Source organism: Camelus dromedarius, chromosome 9, assembly GCF_036321535.1.
Source record: "Camelus dromedarius isolate mCamDro1 chromosome 9, mCamDro1.pat, whole genome shotgun sequence".
Classification (NCBI taxonomy): Eukaryota; Metazoa; Chordata; class Mammalia; order Artiodactyla; family Camelidae; genus Camelus; species Camelus dromedarius.
The window spans coordinates 4,393,176-4,414,305 of record NC_087444.1 but is presented as its reverse complement, the minus strand read 5'-3'; the positions used below and the strand labels follow the sequence as shown (position 1 = coordinate 4,414,305).

General features: G+C 38.6%; 1 protein-coding gene and 1 non-coding gene across 6 annotated transcripts in view; one reads left to right on the top strand and one right to left on the bottom strand.

The window, feature by feature from the left end:
• TLCD4 (TLC domain containing 4) overlaps positions 1 to 21,130 on the bottom strand; it is a 78,434-nt gene that overhangs the window by 17,168 nt on the left and 40,136 nt on the right. For all 5 annotated transcript variants that reach the window (XM_010975378.3, XM_031457645.2, XM_064488744.1 and 2 more), the window contains 5 exons: positions 20,659 to 20,823; positions 16,579 to 16,668; positions 14,695 to 14,753; positions 12,313 to 12,407; positions 2,958 to 3,031 (listed from right to left, as the gene is read on the bottom strand). In XM_010975378.3, the coding sequence (XP_010973680.1) occupies positions 2,958 to 3,031; positions 12,313 to 12,407; positions 14,695 to 14,753; positions 16,579 to 16,668; positions 20,659 to 20,813 (473 nt within the window). In that variant the 5' untranslated portion in view covers positions 20,814 to 20,823. The remainder of the gene's footprint in view (positions 1 to 2,957; positions 3,032 to 12,312; positions 12,408 to 14,694; positions 14,754 to 16,578; positions 16,669 to 20,658; positions 20,824 to 21,130) is intronic.
• Positions 15,737 to 15,808, top strand: TRNAT-GGU (transfer RNA threonine (anticodon GGU)). The gene has a single exon. It is a non-coding gene; the product is annotated as a tRNA-Thr (tRNA).

Genomic DNA, 21,130 nt, shown 5'->3' with positions numbered 1-21,130 from the left:
AGCACAGCTCACCCAGAATGAAGCACAGAGAAGATCAGCGGGTCCAGAAGAGAGCCCTGGGGAACACCAGCATTTAAGGAACTGTCTCTTACAAAGAGGACTAAGAGAATGGCCGGAGAACTACAAGAACCGGGTGGGAGCGGTGTCATGGAAGCCAAGGGAGCCACGGCACTAGAAGGAGGAGGGGACCAACAGCATCAAGCCCACAGAGAGAGGCAGTAAGACAGGCACCAGAGAGAGTTCTCTACAGTTTGCAACGGGAAGTCACTGGGACCTCTAATGAAATCATTCCAGCAAAACAATACAAGGGGAAGCTTAATTTTAATGGGTTAAAGAACAAAAAAGACATGACAAAGTAGAGAAAGCAAACATAGGCGATGCTTTCGCGGTGTTTACTAGGCGTCAGCACACTGAACAGCTGCTACACTTAGCACTTACGGCAGTACTGACTGACGAGCACCCTGCCAGGTGCCTTACGTACGCATGTAAACATACATGTAACAAGACATACAACCTCACAGAACCTTCACAATACACTGTGAGGCCTGTAGGTATGAGTATCTTTGTTTTACAGGTAAGAAAACTGAGGCTCAGAGAGACCTGATCATCTTCCACTCATACACAGTGGGAAGTGGGACAGCCTGGATTTGAATCCAGATCTCCTGACTTCAAAGAACATGCTCTTTGCTCTCTATACTATCACATTATCAGAGTCTTTAAAAATCACAGATGAATTATTATCTGTAAAATTTTAAACATCCAAGTCCAAGGAACTTAGTATCTTCTTGAAGAAATAAGATTGTAACACGTGAAACGCTGGCAAACAAAGTAAGACAGTACATAAGGACTTGCGAAAGAACAGGCTGAGCAGCAGATCTGTAATCTGATTTCTCCTGTTTTGGGGAGGAAGGACCATCCCTCCCACCCCTGGCAAGAAAAAACGGTCATCAGGCTAACTGCTTGGTAAACATACTAGTGGCAGATCTCCTGATAAAAGAGGCTAATGGTATTTGTAGCAGAAGAGTCTTCATCCATGGAACCCGCTTGGAATATACCTAGTCTGGGGTTGTTTATGATACATGAACCTAGAAAGTATGGATTTGTGGGTCTGACCGCCCTGGGGAATGTTACATAAGCCATGTAACTATCTGAGTATTAAATGGAGATGTTTCATAACCAAGACGAACTATACACATCACTTACAGACCTCACAGGAAACCTCATTCCAGAGTGTGCCCAAAGAAGACCTGGAGAGCCATGCTGATGGTCCTGAACATCACTTTGTCTTGCCAGTGTCTCGTGATTACTTGTGCCCTTGAGATTAGTAGTAAGGCGGGATGCAGGGTAAGCTCCCTAACTTGCATGAGTCTGATTTGACTCCCAATTCTCTGGGTTATCTCGGCACTAAGTTACAAAAGGCTACATGTAATCATGGGAGCCATTCCCTGGGTTTGGGAGTTTGACCTAAGACTTGAAAGATAGGTAAATTTTTCAAAGATGCAGGGAAAATGGAAGATATAAATAAAGGAAGAAAAGTTAAAAAAAAAAAAACCCACAGAGGCATGAGGCAGTAAGGGTACAAAACTAACTCAAATGAGCAGCAAGAAATAAGGCTGGAGACGTGGAACACATGACAGAGAACTTCAAAAGTCAGGGAAGAATCTAGACAGGATGCAACGCTTAGTGAGAAAAGCAGGTGCTGAAAGTAGAGCCTAAGAAAGATGACCTGGGAGCCCTGAGAGGGACGGATGGAAAAGAGGGTGAATCTGGAGTTAGGGATGTCAGTTAGAAGGCGACTGCAGTGGTCAAGCCGCAGAGATCCCGAAGGCCCTAAACGAGGACCACGGATACGGAATGAAAGGAGCAGCTAAGCATCACACAGGAAAAAGTCAGCTGACCTTGCTAAATGACAGGATAAGGGTAACAGAGGATAAGGTACGATAAGTCCATTGTCAAGAGTGAGCAACTGGGGCGGCCATAGCTCAGGGGCAGAGTGCCGGCCTAGCACGCACGAGGTCCTGGGTTCAATCCCCAGTACCTCCATTAAAGACAGATGAATAGAAACCTAGTTACGCCCCTCAAAGTAAGAAATAAATAAAAGTGAGCAACCACCTCCCTCCAGAAGGTGGAGCTTCACTTTCTCTCCCCAAAGTTCACACCTGCAGGGACGCCACAGGGGTACCATGCAGCTCCTGACGCGATGTGACGAGAAGGGCCGTTCACCTCTATGGGGCTCCTTCTAAAACCTTTGTCGAGCCATGAGAAAAACAGACAAAGCGACACTGGAGGATGTTCTACAGGATAACTGGACAGTCCTCCTTCACACTGTCAAGGTCACGAAAAACAAGGGAAGACTAAGAATACGTAGCAGGCCGGAGGAGACTGGGGGGACGTGGCAACTAAACGCGGCGCAGCGGCCTGGACTGACTCCTGGAACAGAAAGGAGACACGAATGGAAAAACTGGTCGAGCCCAACTAAGTCTGGCGTTTACTTAATAGCAATGTATCAATGCTGGTTCCTTAGTTTTGATGAACGTTCCCTGATAATGTAAGATGCCAACAGCAGGGAAAACTAGGTGACGGGTAGTGGGAGGTGCTGCGCCGTCTCTGTAACTTTCCTGCAAACCTAAACGACTGCGGTTTGAAGAGGGACTAAGATAACGTCGGTATCAGAGTTTGCGAATAGGAAGTTGGTGTCAAGGACCGTGACTGGACCCGAGACAAATACAAGTGAAGCAAAGCATCATCATACCACAAAGAGAGCTGGGTCCAAGAGCCAGCGCCGCCGCCTTCTAGCCAGGGGGCTTGGATAAGGTTCTCTAATCTTTCCAAGGCTTGGTTTCCTCAATTGTACAATGGTGATAATAATTCATATCACATATTCTCATTTTTATATCTAGGACCTTGGAGAAATACGAAACAGCCCAAGTTTAAAATAATTAATAACAGTAACCTACCGCTGGTTCACAAAAGGGCTGGAAAGTTCTGCAAGCAAGCGAAAATTCCCAATGTATGCCAGCACTCCATACCTCTGGATGAGAAACAGAAAACATAACGTCAGGAATAACATTCTTATCAAAATTTCCAAATATCGAAGAAACATTCAGCAGCTTCTCAGCCAAAAATAAAGATCAATATCAAAACGAACCAAATCTGCTGAACGAACTTTCCTCTTTATGAACACTTAGAAATAGCATTAGGATTCTACAATATTTTTAAAAACAGCATATTGTGCACTTATGCTCACTTATGTATATAATGTTCACTTAGAAAAACAGATTTCAAGCAGTTGTCTCCCGTTGAACTAGTAAATTCTGCAAACAGCCATTAGTAATAGTATTCTCAACTCACTGTAGAAATAATGATCAGAGTAGCATGAATTTCAGAAGTTGAGGAATTCTACAGCAATTAAATACCTAACAGGAACATATTTTTATACGTTAATAGAAGCACCATAAAAATCTCAAATGTGTACTTAACATGCTAAATAACTATATATAAGCCTAAGAGCAGATATATATTTGCCAAACAGAACAACACGTGCTAAATCTTATCTGTCATATTTGACCTTGAAAAAATTTTTTTATCAATCAGAAGATACACACACACTTTTGGGAACTTTTTGAATTTAGAAACATAATGCCTAGCACCTTCCACTAATTTAATAATAGGAAAAGTATAGTAGAGTTAGTAAGTGTTATAAAACCAAAAGTATACATTCCAAAACTTTCATGTAATTTTAAAAGTGTTACTAAGGAAATGGAGTCATTCCAGCACTTCCAATTAAATCAGAATTATGATTACCTACTGAAGGAAACAGTCCCACCTGCCCCGAAACATTAGATACATTTGGAACTTGGGAAACATTTTCCTACCAGTTATACACGGCTTTCCAGATGGGAACTGTATAAAGCAATAATAAAAAACAACAATGCATGGACTTTTTATTTGAAGATCTTCAGCACTTCTCTATGTAAATTATTTTAGGGATTAAAAATTCAGAGCTGGTTTCAAGAATTAGCCTTTCCAAAATGAATCTAGAACGTTTTATAGCCTCAAACTCACTGTCCGGAATGAAGCTGAAAATGTGTGATGAGGAAGAGGGGAGGAGGACGGCAAAGAGACAAAGACGGCAGCCACAGTGAGCGCCGTGCACAGCAGCACAGGGCGAGCGGCATTTTAGAGCCGACGGGACACAGCCACACCGGTTCGAAGACACGTGCCCGTGTGTGCCAAACAATCACATCCGTGTGTTATTACTTCAAGACAGGAATATGAAGAAGAGGTGTGTATTTGAAATTACATATTATTCTGTACTATTCACTTTTCAGTTACAATAAAAGCTTTTATGTTAAAAAAAAAACCAGGACTAGTTAAGGTGGCCATTAGTAGTAATTAATAGTGGGACTAAACAAATAAAATTGGGGAAAATATAGTATTTGTATAATGTTTCTTTCTGCCCTTTTACTTAACTCTTTGTTGGATATTTAAATTTAGTAGGCTATATTATTGTATGTTTTTAAGAAGCATGAATGTAAGACTTTTTAAGAGGAGAATGTAAATACAGACTAATTAAACAGTTACTACCTATATTTAATTAAAAATAATAACGGTATCTTTCTATCCATGACAAAGCAGGATGTTTTTACTCCTTGTTTTCTTTTCCAATAATACTTTTCTAAAATGCCTGAGGCCTTCAGGATTTCCCTTTTTCTTGCAGGAGGAAAACACCTACAGTTAAACTTAAAATTCATTTGGACTTGTAGCTCTGCTCTGAGAGGCCCGCATTACTGGCAGCAGTCCAATATGATGATCTCAAGCTAAATATTTTCTCAACAAAGGTGTTTAAGCATAGAATACATAAAATTTTACTAGCAATAACAGGCTTGGAGAGTTACAAGAATTAAGTTTCTGGCTCTCTAACAACACCCATCTACCTTGTACCTAACAGGCTTGTGCTGGTAGACCAGCTGCTTGGTTTGCAAGGTCCTTTGTATGTACAAAGCCATCATGTGGGCCATCTATTTCTAAAACAGCCATCATGTTTAAACACTCCAAAGCACACTGGATGTATTCCAATAAGTTACTGTTTGAGATTTTAAAAAAATCCTATTTAATGTGGCTACTCTTTCTGGTAACACTTTAAGCAGCAGTCTTACTTCCCCAAAATGAGCCATTTTTTCATTGTCTGAGTTTTTGTCACAATCTGCACATAACTTCCAACTACACAGGTACAGACAGTCCATCCTTTTCTAGCTCCTTATGGCTCCTCGACAGTCATCGGTTTTGCAGAACTAGTACATAAATATTTCACTGTAACACTTTCCTGCATTCTCCCCCTCAACTTATTTCCAAACATTCTTCTTGCCTCGCACTTTGAACACATGATTCTACAGCAGGCCAACCCTCGCTGGCAGCGGTCAGAGCTCTCTTGTAGGCACACATCCACGGAGGTCATCTCCTTCCATCTCCATAAAGTCAAAAACCTCATTAAGTGCTCCTGCAGGTTTTGAGGAAACTAAAGGTGAGAAAGAACTTTCACTTTGAAAGCCTTGATCTCCGCGCTGAGCCAACCACGCCCCTTTTCAGCAGCACTGTATGCAAGGTGTGGAGGACATCCAGCAGGTGGTATCTTCTCATTGTCTTTGGTAAGAAGTTTTTAGACTGAATGAACTTTGCAAAGTTTACAACAGCACTTTCTGCTAAAAAATGCAGATAGATGAGCAAAATCCAATGTTTCTGAACAAGATATCAACAATTTCTGTTTTATGTGGTTTCTTTATAACCTTCATAGAAATCAAAACTTCAATTTGAAAATCCACTTTTCAAACCATAGGACCTAAGGTCTAGGGGAACATCGTTTCGTTGCTGTGATTCAGTGCATAACTTGCACGCTGCAGAAACAATGACCGCGGGTAAGATCCGACAGAATCAGCTCTACACACTGTAAGAAGCCAACGTATCTATTATCCAAACTTTTCCCTTCTTTCACCAGCGGACTATCGTTACTCAGCTTCATAGAGCAATCAAGGGAACAATAAAATGCTTATAAGCATGTGGAAGGTCCAAACTAATTCAATGCCTACTTTCAACTGAGCATGGGTGTCTTCTTAGAAGGTGAAAAAAGGACAGATTGACTAAGATGTCCCTGCCCGTCTCATTCCAGACTCGCGGGATGCAGTCTCTTTAGGTGCTTTTCCATGCCCTTCTCCACCAGGCCTGGGTTAGCTGGCCAAGCCCCCACAACAAAGTCCCACAGACCGGGTAGCTTCAGTTCTGGGTCTCCTGAGGCTAGGTCATAAGAAGCCACCCAGCTTCCTCCTGGGTCCACTGGAAAACTCACTCCTGAGATGCTCCCTCGTGGAACACAGCTGCCAGGCTGGGAGAAGCCCCAGCCACGCACGGAGGGGCCGCTGAGAGGAGCTCTGGGCAGCCAGCACTAGGTCACAGCAGGGAGCCCGCATCAACTGCCAGTTCCCTGAACGAGCACCTTTCAACCCCGCTGAGCCTCTGGATGACTCCAGTCCCACCTGTCCCCGAAGAGCACCCACATGCGAGGCCTCACGCAAGGACTGTCCAGCTTTTGTCCTTCTTTTTTTTTTTTTTCAGTATCACTAAGAATTTATGAGTCAATGGGTTTCAATGGCTGAAGTCAGTACTCTAACTGACAATCAAAATGTCACATTTTTAGCCAGTGGGAGAGCCACCAGGCTGGTTTTTGTGTTCTTTGGACACAGTCCCATTAGTCTCTGATAGGTTCCTTGCTTTCTGACACAGGATTGCCAGAGTTCTTCTGTTGTATGCAATACTTTAAGATGTAAACGAATTTCAACTTTTTGGTTTTGATCTCATTTTTATTCAAACACAGAATGCTAATTTTTACTTATGTACATACACCAATAGGATGCATTCCTAAACGTAAATGGTAATTAAGTAAATATAAATAGTTAACCTCTGGGTTGTGGGATCCGGGCATTCTTTTTTTCTTTTTGCTTGTCAAAAATTTCTGTCCCTCAAACTGAAATGAATGACCTAAGTTTTCCAAATAGCCCCTGCTTGAATGTTATTCACCACAGCCTTTTACTCACAACGTTGCTGTAAGGCGCCTAAACCAGTTTTCTTTCTCCCCTTCTGAAGTTCTCCTTTGCCTCTTTTAGAGTATCAGTCTTCTTCTGGTCCCTGATCCTATCCACAGCATCCCCATAAAACTGTATTTCTGTAAGGACCCTTTCCCCTGAAATAACCTTGTGTCACCACAAACTCCATGACCTCCAAAAGCATATTCCGGCCCAAACGGGTTCTCCCATTTTCTTCAGGGTCTCACATTCCTCTAATGCCCTGGGTCATTTTACTCTCTTCTTTCCCTTCATTCTTTGAAATCCAAATTAGTCACCAGGATCTACTGACTACAAAACGGCTTTTTAGATTAGTTTCTTCCTCATTAATACAATCACCAAAATTAAGTTCTTCATAATCTATCACCTACATCACTCCAATAACCTCCTAAAAAATATCCTCCACCACATAGATTTTTCCCCACATACCACCATCAGTTTTATCTTTCTAATATGTCAGCTGTATCAAGTTGGTTTTTGGCTAAAGGTCCTACAAGAAGTCTGCGAAGAGTGAAAATGCCAGGCTGGTGAGTTGGAATGTTCACTCCGTCGGGCAGCCCCATCTTACTCATCCAAACGTGCAGCCACCACCAGCCCACACGAACCCCGCAGGCGGACAACCCAAGTCCTTACTACCACCCATGGAGATCTGAGCCCCCCTCCTCATGTTCTCTGACCTAGAAAGCCTTCCCCACTTTATTCTGCTGACCTAAACATGCTCTTTTTTTTTTTTTTTTTTTGGAAGACTAAGTCCCATCTACATCAAAAGTTATTTTGGAAAATTCAAAAAAACATGAACATACACAGGAAAATTTATGCACAATTTATATAACTGCAAGAATACAAGTAATACTGTCAGCAGAGTAGTTATTGCTGGAGAATCAGACTTAGAACATGTTATACTTACTAAGCCCTGTGTTTCTACAAACTCAGAATTTTTTAATAAATGCCCATATTCAGACCAAAAAAATAACAGAAATGAACACATTCATCTTTCCATTTCCTAAACTGCTTTATATAGCGTTACTGATTTACCACCAGGTGATGCATTACTTCAATTTTTAAAAATAGTTTCCTATATTTAAATCCTAGAACCTGGAGATTTAATTAGGTAGATATCACATCCTTATGCCTTCCCTCCTGCCTCCTTAGTTCAGAACCACTGGGAGCCACCCAGGGCTGCAGAATTAAGCTTCCTTAGTGTGACGTCCACATCCTCTGATCCTATACATCACTGACTCCCAACCTGTTTAATCCAGTTCACCTGGGAGAGTCAGCGCCACGTGCGGCACAGGTTTCCAAAGGCCCAGGTAGCCATCAGATGGGCTTCAGGTTATGTGTAATCCCTCGTCACCTTATCCCCATCCACCAAGAAAACCTACCAGAGTATAAGTGACTGCAGGTGCTCTTAAGAGGACAGGTTTAGTCATTTCTGATACATGACAAATTCTGATACTTCACTGTTAGCAAATGACGGCAAAACTCACAACCGACTTCCGGTCAACACGGTGTTTCCATGTCTGCCATCTACCTTTAAAGAGCTTGGCCTGCAGTAAAATTCATACTGGCCACAGCCTCTGCGTGGCTCTGGGAGGGAAAACAAAACAAGACTTGTCTGATCCTTTCCAGAGCTTAAAAGAAAATTCTCTTTTCAGTCAGTGATTATGAAAATCTGGATTTTCTTACCACGGGAAATTTAATTTTCTAACAGCCAAGAGTGGCTAGGGTCAGGGGTTTAGAAGGTAAGGGAGAAAGATAGGCAAAATTATTATGCACCTACTGCTGCCAGTGTGGCACTAAACACTGTGCCACCGTCAATGGCTTGGAGTGGGATGGGCACGATGTCCCACCACTAGGGCTGTATAACTGGCGGGAGGTAAGTTACCGGCATCCCAAAATGGAACCTTGCATAAAAATGTGACTGTGCTGGGGAGGGTATAGCTCAGTGGTAGAGTGTGTGCTTAGCATGCACGAGGTTTTGGGTTCAATCCCCAGCACTTCTGTTAAATAAATAAATAAACCTAATTGCCTCCCCCCACAAAATGCAAAAATCAAAAACAAAATTAAAAACCAAAAATGTGACTATGTTCTACTGTAGCAATTATGAGGAACTTTCTTCTAGGCTATTTAGACTGACCCAGAATCTTAGCACATTTCCATGGGACACCCTTTCAGAGTACCATCCATCTGGAAATGAGATTTGGGGACCAAATCCACCCTATATTTAATAGCTCTTTCCTTAACTTTAATCATTCAAGGTTTTTGATGATTTTACTTACAACACAGAGTGGAAGGTTTGAGCTACACACAGGATTGGATTGCCAAGTCAGGTTCATGTGAAACAGTGGTCCTACCTAGAATTAAGCTTTGCTAACTGGATAGAGGATAGAGGCTATCAAATAACTCAGAGCGAGCAGAGAGAGGCTCAGGGCGCAAAGGGCAGTCGGAAAGCCAGGTCCTTCCTGTGCTGAATAAGCGGCTCTGGGCCAGAAGTGAGGTTCACAAAGTTCCTCACACAGCAGTGAGAGTTTACCTTATACGACACCTCCATTGTATACCTCCAGAAAGGTGCACAGCCTATATGACATTCTCCAAGGAGCCAGGCCTCACAGATCCAGGACTGTCTCTCCTATAGGGGATCCTAAGCCAGGAACAGGCTAAGGGCATTTCAGGGTTAAGATCTCTTTCTCCTAACAAATGTCAAGACACACTATTTGCCCAAAGGTCCTGTTGACAAGGAGATTAGACCTGGTCACTTGCCTTCCTTTCTTCCCCTCCCTTCCTCCCAAGGAAGTGAATGGATTTGCAGGCCAGCTGCTCTCACCCCTTCCTCCCAGGGTTACTTAAGAACCTGGTGACATATCGGAGCTCATTCTTGCTTGCCTACTGCCTAGCTCTCCGGTATTAGAACGAAGCCAAACCATTTCATCAAAACAACTGAATCACAGACTCTCAGAATAAGAACAGAACTTTAAAGATGATTTAGTGCAAGCTCTTGCCCAAAGTTTCTACTTACTGATTCTATTTTTATATCTATCTGATTGAAGGTACCTTATGATAGAAGAACCACTTTACAAGGCCATCCTTACAATCTTCTATGCACTGGGACATCCCTTTTGTAAAACAGAAGTCTCCCTTACCCCTCTTCACCATCCCCACTGGTCCTGGTTGCAACGTCCGAATTAAACCAGAATGAGTCTACTTCGTCTTCCACTTAACAGTCCTTTCACATTTCCAAGGACATTTCAAAGCCATGTAGACGTCCTACAACTTAGCTTTTCTAAGCTGACCTCTCTGGGTCCTTCAGTTGTTTGTCACAGGACAACAGCCACCTAATCTAATCTCCCCCTCCAGTTACCTGGCAGCCTACCGCTGGACTTACAGTTTTAGAGGCTCCAGATGATGTGGTATGCTCTAACTAAGAAACTGTAATTTTGTTTAAATTGGATACCGTACCTCCCCCGATAGAGTATACATATTTAAATAGCTCTTTTGCGGGGGTGGGGTATGATTAGGTTTATTTCTTTATTTAATGGAGGTACTGGGGATTGAACCCAAGACCTTGTGCGTGCTAAGCATGTGCTCTACCACTGAGACGTACCCTTCCCCCAAAACAGCTTTATTTTTTGGCAGATGTGACACGCTATTGGTGCCACTACAATTGTGATCATCTGCCACTTCCAGGTCACTCCTCCTGTTTCTCTACATTCTTTTTACACATTACACAGAATACAATGATGATTTGTGACCGATGTTCAGAGACCATACTTCTAACTTACAGCGTGATATGAAAGTCACATAGGTACCCACGCACATTCTTCCCAGAGTTAACCAGTATTTTGCTAGTCAGTTCCACATCTTTTCAGCAAAAGCATTTAGGAAACAACGTGCTATATTCCAACTAAGACTTGTGTAAGGTAGAAGTCTGTAGGTTATAACTAACTGTAAACTATTAAAATTTAAAAAGAAGACAAGGAAATAAATAGTAGTAAAAGCCAGTAAAAATAGCCTATTGCTTCAGAAAACTAAAGTGATTATGGACACCTACTGGGATATATAAGCACTTATTTATAACATTAAAACTAGCATAGTTTTTTAAACACTCATAATAATTATTTAGACTTATGAGCTCAAATGCGTGATACAGCGAGATGCTCTGATATATCCTGTTCTTGCAGAAATAGTGCCAAATTGATGTCCTATTCACCAGCTATCTTTGCGCAGGGCAATATAAAGAAAAACAGAAGAATATTATGAATGCATATTTGTATGAGTTTTTAAAAGCCCTCAAAATAGTCACAAATGTTCAATAATACATAGATTTTAGCAATACCAAATAAGAAAAAAAAAAAAGTCAGTGGTTACATTTACACTTGAAAACAGAGAAAACATGGAGTGGTATGCAGTATGTATCACATAAAGTGTATGCTATTCTAGTTTACACGTGTTTATTACTTCCCCAAAGCTATCTTGGGTTTGGTCGTACACCTAAGTTGAAAAATAACTGATTGAGGAGAAACCTAACAAAGACGCAAGGGATATAAAATTGCTAGTTCACAAATGTATAAAGTAGAAAAATAATTTTAGATATAAAATGAATACGGGGGTGTGGGGAGGAAGGTACAGCCATGGGCAGAGAGCATATAAGTAAGTAAATAAACCTAATTACCTCCCCCACAAAAAAGTAAAATTAAAAAAGTTAACACATATTACCGCCTGAGATTTGCTATATCCTTTATGAGCTCAGTTTTGGAATTTTGATGAAGTCACCGCTCCAGCCTACCTAAATGTAATTATGCGTGTACATGAAATTGAACAGGAATTAAACAGAAGAAAATTATTTCAGCCAGTTATACAGGAACCTATACCTAGCTCTCGCTGTTAAAACAGAAATGCATCTAGACAGAGTGACAAGCATCAACAGCCACGCGATCCTAAATTAGGGTTTTAAGTGAATGTTTGGGAAATTGGGGTCAGCTGCCTTTCTCAAAGTTTATGAAGCCAAATAGACCCATAAATGCAAACACACAAGTAAAGCTATTATTTTTGTTAACAAACAAGATAACATCACAAGAGTGGTCCCAGAATACATTCAGACTTGGTCTTTAAGAATTGTATGTTTAGATTTATGTTCACCCTTGAGTCGTTACTCCCAGTCCTGCCTGTTTGTTAGGTTACTGTAAGTCCAGGCACTCACCAGGACAAAGTAGTAGGCACACAGCGCTGTGCAATGGTGAATTATAAAATACTTGTCACCGATCACTTTCCAGTACAAAATGAGAATCAACAAATCTGCAAGAAGCAAAAATAAGTAAGAAATGACAAAGGAAGAAAGCTTCATTGTTTTTCACATGTATTTAACTACTACCGACAGCCCGTCACGGTCCACTCTGAGCCCACGGCCCTCTCCCCTGTGTCAGGAGTCCAGCTACTCACTCCACTGTAAGGTATGTGCTTCTGTGTAACTTCCCCCCCACTACTGTGACTCCTCCGGGATGAGGATCAAGGGTGGGCATCCAGCACTGCGCCTGGCATGTAAGTGTGGAGTGCATTTGTTGAAAGTATAAATGAAAAACTTGTTGCCAGGGTTAAATAAAATGAAAGTATTATTGAATAAAAATAATTTTAAAATAAGCTCAAATTACTGATTTTTGTCACAATTATTACTCAAACAGATTAGGTGGTCCCATGAAAGGTATAAAATGACCAACTCATTTATCACACAAATTCAGCAAAAAAAATTTTTTTAATTAACAAAGAATGTGGTTAAATACTAATTCAAAATAGCAAAAAAGACCCCACCAAGAATTATAACTATTAAGAAAACTTAGGGGCGGTGAGTACAGCGCAGTGGTAAAGTGCATGCTTAGCATGCACAGGGCCCTGGGTTCAATCCCCAGTACCTCCATTAAAAAAAAAAAAAAAAAAAATATATATATATATATATATATATATACATATACACACATATATAAAAAGAGGTCAAGGCATCAATTTTTCTTTAAAAGATCCTAAATCGACACCATGATTCAGAAAATCACTTCCTTTAATGAAACAGAAACTTCTCAGTATGTTAACACAACTATTTTCTTAACCAAACGGTTTAAACATGAAATTTAGACCTGGAAACAAATGGCATCATTGATGGAAGCCAGAGGGGGATTCAGGTTTTATGAGTTCTGGGGTTCTTCTTTTATAAAAATAAAAAATCACTAATATAAAACTGTATGTGACTATTTATAAAGATAAAAGAAATCATCAAATTATAAATTTTAAGATGAGAATAAATACCACAAATGTGGAAATCAAGAAAATTGAGCACTATTAGCAATTAATTGCCTGGTACACTTCTCTAGATACATTTTCCCTAAAAATTTTGGCTGTGTACTATTTGCTGGTCATCAATGTATATGGTAATGATCTTGTAATATTTTCTATAGCAAGAATAAAAGAATTCACTTTTCATTCAGCTTGGTTTAGAAAAGTGTGTTTCAGCTCATGACTTATTTTTAAGTTTTTTGGATTATTACCTTATTTGAGAAAAATCTTCATCAAGTTTCTTTCCTACAAGATTTCCTGGCTGGTAACTACTCTCTAAATTGACCATACTCATTAACCAGTGCACAAGGCATACTTCACATTTTGGGTTAACCTTGTAAATGATAGCATTTTGTACCAAATGAGCAAACCTTTTCCCAATGTGTCTACATGATTCACTCTTCTTTTAATTGGGCCATCAAATAATCCAATAGCCTATTCATTATTTCTGTCCCAAATGTATCTTTTCCTCTTAATAAATTACTGTGTTTTGGTTTAATCTAATTTTTGGTTACAATTCATTTTTTGATGGCAGAAAGTGTTCTACTGAGTCCATTACTCATCTTTATCACCTCTGTTTTGTATTCCGTTATTTTTATTTGGATTTTCTTTCAGCTGTTTATTAAATTTGAAAATTACAAAATAGAGTTTCCTGCATAAATGTCCAAATTTCTCTCTTGTTTGATTGAGACAGTCCAAAATATCTTTTCAAAAAGCAGTTTAAGTGGCATATTCTCAACTTAACTTCCCCTTTGTCTCATTGTATAAAAGGTTATTCCCACCCCATCCAACATGAGAGGAAAAATGAGAGAGGGAAATGTGGAATAGAATGAGGCCATGATTTTAAACTTGAATCATAGCCAAAATTGCCTACTTGCACAAATTTTACCAAAACAATACACAACCATAATCATGGGAACACATTTCAAGGGCCTTGCAAGTGAGGATCCTGAGGCTTAAACTCCATTACCTTCACAGGAATCGCCCCTGAGAGACCCTTTAGACCTAACAGGGACCATCAGTAGCTAAAAAATGCCCAGACCTAACTGAAGCCCCACCCTGGAGCTCTGATTCTGAGGACCAGAGAGCCAACACGAAAAACGTTTCTTGTGGCACCATCGCAACAGATTCTTTTTTTTCCTCAGTATGGGTCCTAAAAGCCACTTCTCAAATAAATACACCACAAGCATAGCTATGTATTCTTTGCATAATTCCAGAACTAGTTAAAAAAGAAATAGACAGTGAACAACATATCACATACCAGAAATGAGGTAGCCAGTAGAAATAGCAATGTTCACTTGTACGGGAGATGAAATACCCCTATAAACATTAAAAAAAAAAAAAGTTTCCTTTTTTTAGCACACGGCTATAGATGACAGCTACTTTTTTTCTGTTGAGCTTTAAATATAATTTAAATGCTTTCTATAGGTGCTCAAATGGTAACTTGTCATTTGCACAAGGTAGTGTTAGTTATGTAACACTTCTAACTACAAGAACAATCACAATTTCTCATACTTATTAGCCAAAAGTTTTGTGAAAGTAATTTTACCAAAAGACAACATTTTATAAATGTGTTCTCAAATGATTTGTTTGTGAAAAGATTCAAAGGGAATGAATTCCAGGTGTTGGCTGCTGCTGTTTAATTCCTTATTCTAAATCAGAGATTCAAACAGCCTCAAGAAATCATCTGGCCTGCCCCTGATTTTGAGGCCACATACTATTATCACCCTCACTGTACTGAGGGCTGGAGAGATTGTCTGTTATCACACATAATAAGAGAACAATCTAACCCTGCTGTTTAAACCCCTACACATATCAAGATCCCACACTTTTGCCCGACTCGTGCTCTTGGCTCCAAGAAACAAGTACAAATTATCAGTCCTTTATTTGACTTCTAACGTGAACTACTGCCAAAAAGAACACAAAATAAAACTGGTAACAGCTAAACTACAAATGGAAATATTTAGCAGAAGTCATGTCTTCTTTACAAATTTTGATCTATAAATATGATTTGGAAACACTGGACCTGGAATAAATTCTGGTATCAAAGAAAATGTAAAAGCATCAAAAATTACAACAGGTAAAAATTTGATAAGGACAAATTGGTCAATGAATCAAATCTTTATTATAAAATTTACTTTCCAAAACAATGGGACTGTTGTGTTCTATTGATAATCATGTTGGTAAAATAAAAATATGGAAAAAAAAAGGTAGAAATTTTTTAGGTAAATTTCATTAAAGCCTGGTCAAGGAACTAAATTCACTAAATTAATTCACTTTGAAAAACATCTTCCTAGGGAGTGGGAGGCATAGCTCAGTGGCAGAGCATGTGCTTGGTGTGCACGAGGTCCTGTGTTCAATCCCCAGTGCCTCCGTTAAGCGGAAAAAATATATATATATATATATTCCCAAAGAAAATTTACTAACACTAGGATAATTCTGACTGGCATAATTACATATTTATGAATAAAAGGCAACATTGTTGCAGTCAAACAGAGATGGTCAAAAGACCTGCTTAAATTGCCCCATGTCCCCCAGAGCCCACGTCCACCACATCCCTATTCAGTGCTTCCTCAAACATGCCCAGTTTCTCAAACTAAGCTGAACTAAGCCTTCTCATTCAAATTTTTCAAAAAGAATCATCTTATATAGTGCTCTGTTATTGCTGAATATAGTTATTATTCGTGCTTGAAACATCTCATGTGGTACTAAATTCCTCTCACACAGACATCTGTAATTCTCATTTTCCTATCTTTGATATCAAATGATGGGTCAAACATAAACTTCAAGACTAAGTCTTAAGTGTATCTAAGTTGACTATCCTATCTCAGCAGTAACCAATTTTGCTCAGAACAGTGGCTACAAAAACTTGATTTTACTCACTAACACAGCATAATGTTCACATCATTACCACATTCTCCCTGTTTTGGAGACATTAAGGCAAAATGGCCCTCATTATTTGTATTCAAATCAAAAATAAATCATTCTAATGCACCTTGCTGAAGTAAGTCTGAGCACAAGCATTTTTAATAAATCATACACCATCAATTTGCTTTCTGTTTTAAAGGAAAGTAAGAGATGTTACTATTAATAGTTAACATCAAAACATAAATCAAATTGACTATACTGGAAAGAAACAGCTTACCAAAGTGGATCAGCGATAGTAGCTTCGTCAAACAAGAAAATATATGAGCCAAGAATCCCAACCACCAAAGAATGACATGTAGATACTACCCTGAAATGAGATGAAATACAAAGATTTTAGATTCTGTGCAATAAATTTTAACTAATTCCAGCAAGACATTTAACACTCTGAAGAAGTTAAATCTGGAAGCATTTAAATATAGGATTGGAGTACATCTCCAATGTACAAAATTGCCATTTAGAAATCCAAGGACCCAGCTTTACTTTGGAATCAATAATAAAAAGGATGCCCTACAGGAAGGTCTACAATTTCCTGCTAGAAAATTGATGAATCACTTATTGGTGAAAGGTTCTACAGCAGAAGCATATCTGATGATACAGTCGACAGAGTCTGTGCAAACAGGTGGCACTTGGTAAGCCCACTGCCCTGCCCCCGGCTCCATCGCCAGCAGCATCTCTGCGAGATTAGTGTCCTGCTCCAATCAGTTAGGAGTGACTCCCAAATCTACCGGCTTTACCAGCGCCATCTCTGCGGATCAGAGTTGGAACGGATCATGAAATGAAAACGTATTACCTTGGAGATCTCAGTTTTAATACATGCATTATTAAACTTGATTCTTAGAACAAATGTGTGAGAAAGCTGGGCAGATATTATTACTCTCCACCATTACTATGAAAACACTTCTAAACAGAAAAATGGAGGACTGTGAATTTATTCAGAAAATCTATTTTTAAAAGAAGCACCCAAGTGAAAGCAAAATGTGAACAAGATCCAGGTCGAATCTTCTTTTTATAGAGGGAATAAGGTTTAGTTGAAAAACATCAGTTTCTAGGAACAAATCTTGCTAAAACTTAATGACTTAACCAATTCCCAAGCTCTATGATACACCACTTAAAGAACTGTATGCAGGGTACTGTATAGTTTACAAGTAATGAAGTTTCTTTGCTCTTCATTATAATAAAGGATAAGAAGAATAGTAAAGTTTTCTCTTTAGCAATTAATGGTGTACAACAAATCTCCCTACAATGACCCCAAATCTTTAAATGTAAGAGAAATATATCAACCAATATAAAGCTTGATATTTAAAAAAATCTTACTGTAACTTGAAAAACCAATATACTTGATTTAATATATGCTGTGGTTCTAAGTAGATATATCAAGTTAAATCAAATCATATTTTAAATGCTCAAAGATTCTCACTACTTTAAAGGCACTGAATCCTTTGTAATACCAAAAAATCATTTCATAGTGTGACAATCCAATTTATTTGGCTTACAAACCTGGAATTTTCATGCCAGGACACCTGTACTCTGTTTGAACATACCAAAATAAACATGTAAGTTCCTTGATGTCAAATAAAACACTCCATCTAAATAATCCTACAACCAGCTTTCGGTTATCATTCAAAAATTCTATGAAAGGAAGAAGCACAACCTGTTACTAACCTGTTGTGGTACTTAGTAACCTTATATCAAAAGGTTTCCTTTTGGAAAAAAATCTAAATTTTTGTTCCTGATACTCAGGCCTCAAATTCCTTTCTCTGTTGAGATGCCACATGGTAAAAGGAGAGAATCACAAGCCCTCAGCTGATGGAAACAGCACATAATTCATGAGAGAAAAGCTACATGTTACTTGGGTCAAACAGCTCTCTCTGCCATGAACAGGAGACACAAACACCCTGTGCTTATCTGCTACTCTGTACTAAAAGTCTATGCGTTCAGAAACTTCTGTTAATACAAATTTCAAATTTCATTCTTTAAAATCACATTCCTGGCAAAGCAAAATGTAGATTCCTTAGTGTCTTAAAAAAAAAACAAAAAAAACCCAAGATGCTACCCAAGATAAAAACTTCCAATTTTTTTTCCAAAGAAGGTTAAAAAAGAAGTATTTGTGCTTTTTTCAAGGAAACAATGACCATTTTAGGACAGCAACTTAAAGTTACTGATGTAACTGCTCGTAAGCTGTGTGAATATTACCAATAGAGATTATACAGCTCAGTCAGACAAGAGCTGTATTTTGAAGAAGTAGATTTAAATATTAGCAATATTTTAACACAATAGGATGCTCTATACCATAGGAAAGCAAGTAGACATAAGGACAGTTATTTAATTATATAATGTAAATAATATCTATTAACATGTATGTTTGCAGAAAAGGAACAATTAAATACAAGAATTTCTCACTTATAATTAATTAAACTGATCTCTCTAAGGTGTGAATTTTCTGGAGAGCTTTTCTTCCTTCTCTTCTTTTACTACTGGAGGATCTGGGCCACTTATTGTTCAGAGACTGCTTCCTGATTATCAGGAAGAATTAGGTGGGTTGTCTTGATCTGTCTGTTTCTAGACTGGACGCAGGGTTTGAAGATATGTATGTGTACTTTACTCAAAAAGCAGCCCTTTTTTTTTTTTTCCTTCTTTGCACTCTCCACCTCACAGCTTAAGTCCCATGTCAACTAAGCTGGAATGAGAAACAGGAGTAAATCTGAGAGAGAGAGAACACCATTTGAATAGCATAAGGAATTTTGTATAATCCCAGACTCCTTTTTCCAATGGGAACTCAGTTTCCCAAATGGTAAGTCTGAGAGCTTCATACAATGGCAGTGATAAAACTGAATAATGCAAAGTACTTTTCAATTTCGTCATTCCATGTCATTTTTATCTTTGCTTCAATCTATCTACACCCTTCCTATTTCTTTGGCTTGCAGTTCTCCAAGATTCAAATGCCTTTACCTATCCTAACCATGCTGAAAAGGAAACGAAAATAATTCAAAATTTAGTCGCAGAAAAATGTACGTCTTCACCTCCCTGCACCCTTTCTTCTCTTTCCCACTATTCTATCTTCATGTTAGAAAGGGTTTTACAAAATAATGGTTAGTACCTTTTGTATCCCACATGTGAACAATATCCTTGTGCTATTCTTAAGACAAAAGAATCATACCTCTTACTTTTAAAAAATATGTGGACAAATAATTCTCACTTTTTGGAAGAAAGAGCTGTAACATATATGAACCAGACCAATCAGTATAAGGTGCAGGAAAAAACAACTAGTTTTATTCACAGTCTGAGTTATAAATGTGAATGCCTGCAAAAACAATTTGGCTCAAATAAAGACAGGGTACTTCAGGTCACGTTTGACCATTCTCAAATAAACACTTAGACTTCGAGAGAAGTTCTTCCATTCTAAAAGGAAATTTTAATGAAAAATAATTATAGCAATTTTAAAGATCTGCTGGATGCATTTTCTAGGTAGCATTAACTTCAACTCAATAACAACAACAAAAAGTATTCCCATAGCTGCTTTAATTCACTGAGGTTTGCAGAGAGGTGTCCGGGCACCTGAAATGCTTTGAAGCAAGAGAAGCGGTCATCAGAGTTGTTCTGTGTTTGCAACCTTGTGAGCGATTAATGAGTTGCACACACAAAAAATTTGCGAATCAACTAATTAAAGCTCCTGGCAGATTTCTATATCCTTAGATGCCTTATTTGTTTTACATTTTTTTATTTAAAAAAAAACTAAAAAGCAGTTTTTAATTTAGAATTATATAAGAAGAGAACAGATTCTGGAGGGTTCTGAATTATAATGAGAAGTTCATTGAAGGAGAGACATGGATGTGCTAACTAGACACCGTGGTCTTTGGTGTGCAGTGTTTAACTGCCCTGGTCGGGCTAAGCCTGCCACTACGTATAGGCAGCCCCAATTAATGCTACTTCTCTTGTCATTTCCAAAGAACACGTGTGTGTTATCACAAATATTTCGGAGGAGAATGCAAAACAGTGCTCTTCCAGCCACAGTCAGCTGGAGTCTACTTCACACTTCCCCAGAAAGTGAAATAAATGCTTCCTAACATCTCTCAATATAAGAATTTAAAATTTTTCTTGCATGAGATCTACTTGTCTTTCTTTTCATTCCTAATGTCAAATAAAAAAATGTGACCTTAAGACTTTGCTAGATCCTAGATGAAAAAGACTTTTTGGAACAATTTAGATATTTAAATTAATTATTTAAATAGAAAGACGTAACTTTATCTCAGAAGATTAGGTTTTTTAAATCAATCAATCACATTTTCATATGCTTTACCTTGAGTTCCATTCAATCTTCTTTTCGAAGTTGAGACTATTAAAACCTGGAGAAACTTTTGCTGAAAACCAGTAACTTACAAAGTAGAAAAGAAGCTGAAAGGTGAAAAAGCTGGTAAAAGTAGTGCCGATGACCAGTGAGGGGTTGGTATCCATATTCTTCAACCTGTTAAGAGAAATGATGGCTATAAATTACCTTAAATTGCTCATCATATACCTAAATTAATTTTTTTAATTTTAAAAGATATGTGGTTGTATTTTTAGGAATTTATTTTAATTTAGTACAAATGTAAGAAAGCAAGGAAACTATAAGATTTTAAGCCTTTACCAGGTATTTGTCATGTATCTCATATTTGTACTTAAGAGGGAAAAATGTATTATCTTAGACATCTAAATAGTACAAATGTCAGGAGACAAGTTTAACATCATGATACTCAAAATTATCTAAGTCTGGAGTTTAATACTAAGAGGGA